We start from the raw sequence: 12,453 nt of genomic DNA on the forward strand, positions 1-12,453 counted from the left end.
GTGTGTGTCCACTCTTTGTAACCCCAGGATCTGGAGTCCACCAAACTCCTCCCTCCATGAGGTTTTCCAGGCAGGAACACTGGAGTGGGTTGCCATTTCCTTCTCCAGGGGAAACTTCCTGACCCAGGGATCAAACTCATGTCTCTTGTGCCTCCTGCATTATCAGGCAGATTCTTTACCTGTACTTCCACCTGGGAAGCCCTTAGTTATATTACTTTGATGCCCTCAAAAGATCGTATGCCCCTATGTATTGCTATATATAGAGTATGCAATAGCCTCATATGTTGCTGGTGTGAAGGTAAAATGTTGCCACTACTTTGAAAAACTTCTAGAGTTCTTCAAAAAGTTAAAGCTAGAGTTGCCATAGGACTCAGAAGTTCCACTCCTAAGTATAGCCCCAAGAGAATTGAAAATACACATCTACACAAAACTTGTACATGTATATTCATAGTAGCATTGCTCATAATAGCTAAAAAGTGTAACCAACCCAAATGTACATCAACTGATGAGTGAATAAACAGAATGTGACTACAATCTGTATCAACCAGCCATAAGAAGGAGTGAAGGGGACCTCCTTGGTGGTCCAGTGGTTACGACTCCATGCTCCCAAAGCTGGGGGCATGGGTTCCATCCCTGGTCAGGGACTAATATCCCATATGCTGCATGGTGTAGCCAAAAGATTTTTTAAAAAAAAGAAATAAAGGACTGATACCTGCAAGTACCGATACCTGCAACAACATGAATAAACTTTAAAAAAGTTATACTAAGTGAAAGAAGTCAAATGGCCATGTATGATTCCACTTACATGAACTATTCATAATAGGCAGATCCATCAAAACAGGAAGCAGATTAGCAGTTGCAAGAACACAGGGGAGGGAAGGGTATGGCTTCTTTTTGGTATGAGCAAGTGTTCTGGAATCACATAGTTGTGATGATTACACAACTTTGTGAATACACTATAAAACCACTGAACTGTACATTTTAAAATGATGAATGTCATGGAATGCAAATTACATTTCAAATAAAAAAAAAGACTAGTTAGTGCAAGAAGAAACATTTTAAAAAAGATATTAGTGATTCACTGAAGCTCCAGCAGGTCTAGAGCATCAGGCCTAAAAGCTCTGTGGTCAGAAAACAGCCATGATTATCTAGTGGGATACTCTATTGGCATTTCTCTTAGCACATGTCTGGAAGTTTGTACCCCAGATCTGGGCATAGGATGCTACTAGGTCCCTGTTCCTGCTGCCTCTGAAATGTGTCTCTCCACCATCCTGGATTCCACACGACACTTCCTCCTTCCCTCTACTTTCTTCTGGATCACAGGCATAGACCACTGGCCACCCCCAGGCTCCTTGCCTCTACCTTGGCTAGAAGGAAGACTGTGAAAGAGATTGTCTAGCATCTTCCTTGGAGAGGCAGAATTCTCAAGATGGGAAGCTCCTTAAGTGATACAGAAGCTTTTTAAAAAATATTATTATTATTTTATTTTTTTTTCCATGCTACATGGCTTGTGGGAGTTTAGTTCCCTGACCAGGGATTGAACCTGTGTCCCTGTAGTATAAGTGCTGAGTCTTAACCACTGGACCACCAGGGTGAGGTCCCTTGACAAGGCTGAGCAGTCAGAGAGCATGACAAATACATAGTAGCGGTGCCTTCCCACTTTAAGATAACATAATTTCCATTACAATGGTGTTTCTCTTATTAGGATAATTGGTGGGGAGGCTTATTTGAATTAAGGAAAAACTGAGTTTTACCAGGAGAAGCTGGAGAGATAAAAATGGAGAGAGAAACAGTGGGATGAACCAAGCATTATTCATTCTTTCACTTACTTATTCAACAAAGAGCTGTATGTTTAAAAATATCAGTGGATAGTGGGTCGAATGCTAAGTATAAGAGATAGAGAGCTGAAGAAGATGATTGAGACCCCAGCTCTTGAGTTCTTTAGGCTACATGTACAGACAAGTGAGTATAATAGAAGGTGACAAGCAAGTAATCGGATACGAACAGGAACACAGAAAAGACAAACTGTTAGAAGAAACCCCGCCTTCCCCCTTTTATTTGCAAAGGGAGCTTTCCTCCTGTCACAAGGAAAATGAAGGACTTTTTATGGTCTTTTGGCAACTGCACTCGTCTCCTCCAATTGCCACTCACTTTATAGGGCAATAAATCTATCTCGGCAGAAGCTGACTTCATCAGCCCGATCACCTTTGCTCAGTGCGTCTCAAGAACCACTGAAGGACAGACACAGCACATAAAAAGATACGGCTATGAGGTGAGTGCTTTTCCCTCTGCACATGGTTCCTTGAACCAGCAGTGTGCCTTCCTTCTTGACTGGCTTAAGAGGAGAGCCGTGTGTGTGTGTGCGTGTGTGCGCGCGTGTGTGTGTGTGTGTGTTTGGGGGAGGGTCTTGTGTGAGATGATCCTCTCTCCTGGAAAGAAATCAAGGAAAGAATAAACAGATGGACTCCTTCTGGTCACTCGCTGAATGTGGTGTGGGTTGGGAGAAAGGTAAACTTGTCTCTTTGGGCAGAGAGGGAGATGGTTATGCAATCCTTAAGGGTTTTGGAAAAATAACCAGGATTTTTATTATTCTAAAATGCTGTTTGATACAGAAAAGAAGCTTTGGACTGGGAGGGTATCTAGGCAGGGAAGAATTACTACCTTCAGGAATCCCCACTCCTACCCTCCGCGTGGATGACAATGGTTCCAATAGCTAGAAAATTCCTGGGGTTGTCCCCAGTGTCCTGAACCTCTGGGAATTACAGGTGCTGGAAATGCTTCTCCAAAAGGATTAGGAACTGTGGAAGATGTGCTTGCTTTTGGTTTGAGGAGGCTGGACAGAAAAATCTCCCCGTGGAGAGAATTAGGATTTGGAGGAAGAGGCTAACTGATGCTTAGTGTGTTCACTGTGATAGTGAGTCCTGGGCTGAATGGATGAGGAACTAGTCAGGTTATTGTGAACATATGGGCTGGGTCATTCAAATTTCTCTTACTGCCTGAAATTCCACCATCAGAGAGTTAGCCCCTAGAACTCTAAGCTCTTCAGTCTAGGAGACATTGTGGAGAGAGTAAGAATGTGCGTGTGCACTCTCAGCTGTGTTTGACTCTGCAACCTCATGGATTGCAGTCTGGCAGGCTCCTCTGTCTCTGGAGTTTTCAGTCCAGATTACTGGAGTGGGTTGCCCTTTTCTTCTCCGGGGGATCTTCCTGACCCAGGGATCTAACCCAAGTCTCCTCTGTCTTCTGCATTGGTGGGTGGATTCTTTACCACTGAGCTACCTGGGAAGTCTGAGAGTAAAAATATTCAAATTCTAATTTAAGAAGCATGGCACCTCAGTTTTTACATCAGTTCCACAGCTAACTGTGATTAGACCCAGTTCATTAACTTTCCCTTACAAATAGGAATCGTGACGCCTGCCTGATCAACCTCGACATAAGAATTTTATGGAAGCATAGTCGTATGAGATATATCTTACGGGACTGAGAGTAAACCTTTGAATAATTTAGGCCAGTGGAAGACACCTGACAGATTCAGGCAACTAGGAAAGAATGGAGAATAAAGAATTGTTAATAAACTCCAACTTCAATCCCAAACCCCAGTCCTCAACTCCACGTTGGCAAATTGGCTGTAGATCTTTGCTCTTCACCCCCATTTCACAATTAAGGTGCTTCTTTTCTTGGCTTATTAAATATTAACCTAAAGGCAGACTCAGATGAAAAGTGAAGCTATACACATAAGAAAGTGCTTGTAGAAATGGTCATGGCATTGGGTTGGGGTTGAGAAGAGCAGGGGTGTGAGGGAATGGAAAGTTAAAGGATAGGCAAAGTGAAAAAAGAGAGAGTTCTTTATCTATATCAATTTATAGATTGTCATGGCATAAATGTTGGTTTGGTACAGATGAAACCCAAAAGAGGCTGAGGGACTGGGCATGGGAGGTGTTGTGAAGACCTTTAGTTACACAGCTGAAGAATTTTTATTGTTTTCTGGAGAATCCCTGAAGACTTGAATACAAGAGAATAAAATGATTTTGTTCATGCTCTAGAAAGATCAATCCAGCTGCAGTGTGTTCAACAGATTTCAGGAGCAGACAGGGTGGAAGCAGGGGGCTATGGGAAAAGCCATGGTGACAGTTCAGGCCAGAAATGATGGTCTGAATAAAGTGTTTCCAGTAGGAATGGAAAGGAAGGAACATCTTTGAAAGATATCGGTAAAGTATTTGACTGAACTTGTAGCTGGTTGTGAGAACTAACAGGAGAGGAGTCAGAAAAGGTTTCCAGGTTTTTGAAGAAATTGTGATTCTGTTCCTTAAGGTATGAACTGTTTGAGAAGGAGCAAATTTGGCAGAATTAGTGAAGCTAGGACTGGGCTATGGGGAGAGATGATTTCATGTGTAAACGAATTTAAGCTTGTGGGAAATTCCAAATGAGACATCTAACAAACAGCTGAATATATGAAACCAAATCTCTGAGCTAGAAATACAGGTTAGATTGTCCTCAGACATTATTATACAAAGTCACAGGAGCAATGAAAATCACTAAAGGAGAGTGAGCAGTGGCCCCACGATGAAATACAGGGAATGTCACATTTCAAAAAATAGGAGACTACAAAGAAAATTGAAGAGAAGCCAGAAGAGTAGGTAGGAAATTAAGATTGAATGATATCAAATGATCCAAAGCTGAAGAATTTTACAGAGGAGGAAGTGGTTGGTAGGGCTAGGGGATTAAGACAGTGCTCATTGTACTCAGCAGCTAGACCCCTAGTGTTCTTGGCAGGAGCAGTTTTAGTGGAATGCGGGAAACAGAATTCATACCAGTAATATGAGAGGAAGGTAATGCAGAATGCATGGAATTATCATTTTGGAAAGTTCCCAAGAAAGGAAAAAGAAAGCTATAATGGTCTCGAGAAGAATACAAAGTCATCAACAGAGTTTCAGGTGAACTTTTTGACCAGCCTAATATTTATGAGGGGAAAGAGCAAATTCAGAAGCAGAGGTGGATAATATAAGACAGAAGAAGCATACTTGGCAGAATAAGAATTTTGAAAAATTCTAAGACTCTGAGATCTAGGGAATAGATACTAGGATTATACTGAGACAAGAAGAGGAAAAACTCTTCCATTGCAAAGAGAGAAAAGGACCAGAACTTACCCAAATATGGATAATTTTTATAGAAAAGCTCAAGTTGAGAAGCAGGGAGATAAAATAGTTGCTGCAAAATAGTTATCTTATCTGGAATGTTGGAGATAATGTTGGAAATACACATCCAAATAGTTGAAATACCCATTAGTCAGTATGAAAACTAAGATAAGAATTGAAGTTCTTTGATTCCTAGTTCAGTTCATACACTCTAAAATACCAAATATTTTAAAAGTTGTATCTATGCCTGATGTTTAGAGCTTGTGTCTAGGCTCAATATTTAGAGCTACTGTGAGCCACCTAATTTACATGGATTTGTGTGCCATGACCATACAAGTAAGCATTATGTTGAAGATCAGGACTAGGTTCATTTTTCTTACCCTATTCTTAAAAGGCTTAGTGAGCTCTAAACAGTTAAACACCTCAGCATCACCAGCATAGGAATTGGAATAAGAAGACTAGGATTCAGGTTTTGCTACTTTCCCCCTCCCTGAGTAGAACTTCCTTTCTCTGCCCAGGGAGGGTGTGAAGATCAAAGTGGCATCTAGAAGGGCTTTTTGAGTCATCTCAACCCTTTCTCTCTCTCCCATGCTCTGTTCCACTTCTCCTTCCCTCCCTTCAATTCTTTATGTCTGATATATTTTTCCTTAGACAGTAATCAATCCCTTTGCAGACAAAAAGGACAAGAGTCCTTACATGTGTTGGATGCACTGACCAGAGTTACTTGGAGACACTGTGATGACCTGGAACAGATACTCCCTGGATTACATAAAGAAGAATGCTGATAATCATGTCAACTGTCAAGGAGTTGGCAGTCTAATCAGGATGCCTACCTATTCTTTTGGAATGATGGGTTTTGCAGTTTGCTTTAATCCTGTTGCCTGTGTCCATCTAGATGGCGAGGAAGCTTAGTGCATTGGAAATCCTTCTGATCATCTTCATCATAATTGTACTTGCCGTAGATATCCTCTTGCTGATGCTTCTGTTGGAGAACCCTTCAGGTAAGGGAGATGCCTGTGGCTGTTGGATTGGAAGGATTGAGACAGAAGTTCCTCAGGATGCCAAAGACATCTTTTTATTTCTTCATTTCTCAGCATGCCACCACATTGCATTATTCACAGTCTATAGCCACAATTAATTTAGATAAATTTCCAAATACTGTGTTCTTGTTCTGCAACTATACCTGAAATTAAATGCTAGTAATATTCAAATTCTCCCAAGTCCCATTTGATGTAATTTTAGAAAAATGCAAAATGAGACTCACCAGAAGCCTGTCCTTCAACCTAGAGTCATGAATGAAATAAGATATCAATGTATGGCAAAAACCACTACAATATTGTAAAGTAATTAGCCTCCAACTAAAATAAATAAATTTAAAAAGAATAGTCTTCAAGAAGAATAGTTAAAGGTGCCTAGTCCCTTTACATTATGGAAAAAGAAATTGGGCTACAGTGGAGTTAGGGACTGATTAACTTGGCCTAAATATGTCAGTTACAATTCGCCTCCAGCCCATATTCTGATTAAATGCCTATGATTTCTTCATGGATACCTTTGAAATTCTTCTCTCATAGAAACATCCCACAGAATGCCTTCTTTCCGCCATATGAGCCACCAGGGAAGGCTTCTCTGCCCACATTATACTCTAAATAATAATATACACAATACAAAAATCATTTCTTAAAATGAATTTGAGGTTTACTCTGCTTGATAAAGCTCACTGTATCAATATAGATTTAGCATGTAGTGGAAAGAACCTGTACCCATAGCATAATCCTACCTACTCATTCTTTTCACCACTCCTCACAGTAAACATTGAGGTATTTTCTAGGAACAATTATGATTTTGTGAGATGATATGAAAAAATATACAAGCCTTCTTTCCATAGTGTAGTGGTTATCACATTCACCTTACATGTGAAAATCCCCCAGATCGAAATTGGGTGGAAACAGACTTTCTTTAGGCTTCCCAGGTGGCACCAATGGTGAAGAATCCGCCTGCTCATGCAGGAGACATACGAGATGAGGGCTCTATCCCGGGGTCGGGAAGATCCTATGGAGGAGGAAACGGCAAGCCACTCCAGTATTCTTGTCTGAAAAATCCCATGGACAGAGGAGCCTGGCAGCCTACAGTGTGTGGGCTCGCAAAGAGTCGGACACGACTGTAGCAACTTAGCACATGAAAACTATAACCCAAAATAGATCAAAGTTCAAAATGTAACAACTAAAACTATAAAATTCTAAGAAAAACATAGGCGTAAATATCAATATTTGTGACCTTGGATTAGGCAACAGTTTCTTAGATATGATACTCAAAAAAAAAAGCATAGCAGTCTAAAGAAAAAAAAAAGAGCAAATTGGACTTCAAAATAAAAAAATTTTGTGCTTCAAAGATCACTACCAAGGAGCTGAAATGACAGTCAGTGCACTAAAGGAGGAACGTATTTGCAAATGTTGTGCTTGAAAATGGTCTAGCATTCAAAATATGTAAATCTTATGATTCAAAATTAGAAGAAAAATAATCAAATTTCTAAAATGAGTGCAGGATTTAACAGACATTTCTTCATGGAAGGTCTATAAATGGCCAATAAGCCATGAAAATAACAGTCAATATCATCAGTTGTTTGGGAAATTCAAGTCAAAGGAAATATCCTTTACAACCACTGAAGTGAAAGTGTCTGACTATTTGTGACCCCATGGACTGTACAGTCCATGGAATTCTCCAGGCCAGAATACTGGAGTGGGTTGCTATTCCCTTCTCCAGGGGATCTTCCCAACCCTGGGATCAAACCCAGGTCTCCCGCATTGCAGGCAGATTCTTTACCAGCTGAGCCACAAGGGAAGCCCTTTCCCTTGTGGAAGGGAATAGTCAATAAGTGAAAACAACTCAAATGTACATTAACTGATGAATAGATTTTAAGAAGTGTTATATTCATATCATGGAACATGATTCAGCCACTAAAAAGAATGAAGTACTGTTACAAGCTGCAACATGAATGAACCTTGAAAACATTATACCAGATAGAAGCCAGATGTAAAAGGCCACATATTTTATGATTCTGTTTATATGAAATGTTCAGAATAGGCAAATCCATAGAGACAGAAAGTGGATTCATGTTTACCAGGAACTGGGAGAAGAGAGAAATGGGAAGTGACTACTAATGAGTATGTGGTTTCTTTTGGGGTGATGAAAATGTTCTGGAATTAGATGGTCATGGTGGGACAACTTTGTACAATATTATAAGCCACTGAATTGCACACTTTAAACATGTAAATTTTATGTTACGTGAAGTATATCTCAAAAAACTCCCAGCAAAACAAAAGTAAATGTGTTGAACCCTTAGAAAAGTGTTAAACATTCTATGCAAATGTAGATCCCAGTTACTAGTGACTACTGACTAGAGAATTGACTGAAAGTCTAGACTGCTTCTTCCCTAGGACTGTGAGTATACTCCACATTTTCAATATCATCCTTTAATTTCTCTGCAGGTGCTTCATTTGTTCCAGAGTGCCCAGAAATCCCCGAATCAGAAAGGATAGAGTGTGCCCCTGGCCAGGAGGTGACAGAGGTCAGAGAAATATGGTTCCTGCTGTGGGCCTGCTGGGTTTTATTGAAAAGAGGAGTATGTGCAGTGGTGAGATGGTGGTGATAGGTGGATTACAGGCCTCTTGACTTGTTTGGAGAACATTCTTTCTTGCCTGATGAAATAAACAACAACACCGAGGAAATCAGGGAAGCAGCCAGGGGTAGAAGGAAGAGGAGGAGGAACTAACCAAAGGGTTGGCCCGTGGGGTCTGGAGTCCAGAGTAGAGAGAGAGAGCTCTCCATGTTGCTGAATGTGTCCTACCGTGATTCCAAGGAGAGACATGGAGAGGTTAATGTTTGAGGGCTTGAATTCACATTCCTTGAGAACAGAGGCCATCAAGCACATAGAAATGACGGAGTTGTTGCAGAGCCCAAATGACCTGTTAGAACAAGAATCTTCTGAAATCATGTTATTGGCAAGTCATCCCAATGAACATATGTTAAAAAACATAGATATTCTACCTGAGTAGTTTCCATAAGAATATCAACTATTGGAAGCCTTCTTAGTTGCAACTTAATGCCTTTATCATAAAGGTATGTATATTTAGATTGTATTTCTTTATCTCATATTCTATATTCTATATCCCATAATTAGGACTGCATTAAATTTTGGGTTTAATTTAGGTAACAGTGACATAATTTTAAATCTTCTCATTTTAAGAACATATTCAATACAACCTCTTTTCATTTCAACTCTTTTATACATATATACATATTTCTCAACTGTCCTCATGTATATTTCGTTACAGATGTATTATGAAGTATTTTTCCTAGATGTTGCATATACAAAGTTTCTGCTGTAAATATAGTTTATTCTATTTGCTAACTGGTGCTTCTTGTATTCAGTTAAGTTCAGTTCAGTTGCTCAGTCGTATCTTTGTGACCCCATGAACCACAGCACGCCAGGCCTCCCTGTCCATCACCAACTCCGAGTCTACTCAAACCCACGTCCATCGAGTCTGTGATGCCATCCAATCATCTCATCCTCTGTCATCCCCTTCTCCTCCTGCCCTCAATCTTTCCCAGCATCAGGGTCTTTTCAAATGAGTCAACTCTTTGCATCAGGTGGCCAAAGTATTGGAGTTTCAGCTTCAGCATCAGTCCTTCCAATGAATATTCAGGACTCACTTCCCTTAGGATAGACTGGTTAGATCTCCTTGCAGTCCAAGAGACTCTCAAGAGTCTTCTCCAACACCACAGTACAAAAGCATCAATTCTTTGGTGCTCAGCCTTCTTTATAGTCCAACTCTCACATCCATACATGACTACTGGAAAAACCATAGCCTTGACTGGATGGACCTTTGTGGACAAAGTAATGTCTCTGCTTTTTAATATGCTGTCTAGGTTGGTCATAACTTTCCTTCCAAGGAGTAAATGTCTTTTAATTTCACTGCTGCAATCACCATCTGCAGTGATTTTAGAGCCCAGAAAAATAAAGTCTGACACTGTGTCCACTGTTTCCCCATCTATTTGCCATAAAGTGATGGGACCAGATGCCACGATCTTAGTTTTCTAAATGTTGAGCTTTAAGCCAACTTTTTCACTCTCCTCTTTCACTTTCATCAAGAGGCTCTTTAGTTCTTCTTCACTTTCTGCCGTAAGGGTGGTGTCATCTGCATATCTGAGATTATTGATATTTTTCCCGGCAATCTTGATTCCAGCTTGTGTTTCCTCCAGCTCGGCATTTCTCATGATGTATTCTGCATATAAGTTAAATAAGCAGGGTGACAACATACAGCCTTGACATACTCCTTTTCCTATTTGGAACCAGTCTGTTGTTCCATGCCCAGTTCTAACTGTTGCTTCCTGACCTGCATACAGGTTTCTCAAGAGGAAGGTCAGGTCGTCTGGTATTCCCGTCTCTTTCAGAATTGTCCACAGTTTATTGTGATCCACACAGTCAAAGGCTTTGGCATAGTCAATAAAGCAGAAATAGATGTTTTCCTGGAACTCTCTTGCTTTTTTGATGATCCAACGGATGTTGGCAATTTGATCTCTGGTTCCTCTGCCTTTTCTAAAACCAGCTTGAACATCTGGAAACTCACAGTTCACGTATTGCTGAAGCCTGGCTTGGAGAATTTTAAGCATTATTTACTAGCATGTGAGAGAAGATTATTTATATTTATTGAATATTATATACATATTATTGTATTTTAAAAATTTTATTATATACCATATTGATAAAATATATATTATGCTATAACATATTATATTAATTATACACTTTGACCAATTTAAATTTCTCATTGTTTCTAAAGTGATTTATATAGCTCATTTTATTGTTATTGAGTATATACTTATATGGCCTTCCCTCGTGACTTAGATGTAAAGAATCTGCCTGCCAGTGCTGGAGACCTGGATTCAATCCCTGAGTAGGGGAGATCCCCTGGAGAAGAAATGGCTACCCACTCCAGTATTCTTTCCTGGATAATCCCATAGACAGAGGAGCCTGGCAGGCTACAGTCCACGGGGTCACAAAAAGTCAGACATAGCTGACAGACTAACACAACAATCTATATAGTTATACCCTAGGCAAATAATTATACATAATGAAAAATCCAGCTCATAGGATTTTTATCTTTATTATCTTCCATGATATTACAAAAATGTTTTCTCAAAGTATTTGTACCTATTTACATTCCCTCATGAGTTCATTTGCTCTATATCCTAACTTTCACTTCGTATGTTTTTCTTTTTCAATATAACTATTCTGTGGCTTTAATTTGTGTGTTCCTCATGGCAGCCCACTCCAGTACTCTTGCCTGGAAAATTCCATCGATGGGGGAGCCTGGTAGGGTGCCATCCATGGGGTCGCAAAGGGTCGGACACGACGGAGCGACTTCACTTTCTTTCTTTCTATAGTTCCTTTTGGAGAAGGAAATGGCAACCCACTCCAGCGTTCTTGCCTGCAGAATCCCATGGACAGAGGGGCCTGGTGGGCTGCAGTCTATGGGGTCGCAAAGAGTCGGATGCGACTAAGCAACTAACACACACATACATGACTAACGAAGTTAGACACTTTCATACCCTGATTGGCTAGATGGCTAATCATATTTTTGAAGGGTCTTTTCCATTTCCTTTTTTGTCTAGTTTTTTCTATTGGGCTGTTCATATTTTTCTTATTGCTTTGCAGTATTTACATATTCTGGATGCAAATCTTTTGTCATATAAATTTGAAGTATTTCCTTACACTGTGGTTTGACTTTTAACACTCTTCATGGTGACTTTTGATAAAAAAAGTTTTTAATTTTAACAAACCTACTTTATCAGTTTTATATAGTTAGTGTATTTTGTATTCTGTTTAAAAATTCTTGCTTACTCCAAGGTTAAAAAAATGCATTTCTATTTTTTTTCCTCTAAGGGCAATGTTGTTTTTATCTTCCACACTGAGATCTTAAAATAAGTCTAGAGTTGACTTTTGTGTATGGTGTCAGGTAGGAGTCCAGAATATTTTTTTCTTGAATTTCTGATAGACCCATCACTGCTTACTGAAATTGCCATCTTTCATCCTCTGTATTGCAGTGTCACCTTTACTATAAATCATATATGCTTGTTTATGCTGATCTATTTCTAGAGTCTCTTATTTTGTTCCATTGTTAGTTTGTCTGCTCTTTTGCTAATTTCATATTACCTTCATTACTGTTAGTCAGTTGTGTCCGACTCTTTGTGACTCCATGGACGGTAGCCCTCCAAGCTCCTTGTCCATGGGATTCTCCAGGCAAGAATACTGAAGTGA

At 39.8% G+C, this 12,453-nt stretch overlaps 1 protein-coding gene across 1 annotated transcript in view; it reads left to right on the forward strand.

The window, feature by feature from the left end:
• Nucleotides 1-6,030: 6,030 nt before the first annotated feature.
• LOC136170352 (probable maltase-glucoamylase 2) overlaps nucleotides 6,031-12,453 on the forward strand; it is a 100,317-nt gene continuing 93,894 nt past the window's right edge. The window contains exons 1-2 of the mRNA XM_065938505.1: nucleotides 6,031-6,136; nucleotides 8,621-8,700. Of these exons, the coding sequence (XP_065794577.1) occupies nucleotides 6,031-6,136; nucleotides 8,621-8,700 (186 nt within the window). The remainder of the gene's footprint in view (nucleotides 6,137-8,620; nucleotides 8,701-12,453) is intronic.

This window comes from Muntiacus reevesi, chromosome 6 (genome assembly GCF_963930625.1).
Source record: "Muntiacus reevesi chromosome 6, mMunRee1.1, whole genome shotgun sequence".
NCBI classification, from domain to species: Eukaryota; Metazoa; Chordata; class Mammalia; order Artiodactyla; family Cervidae; genus Muntiacus; species Muntiacus reevesi.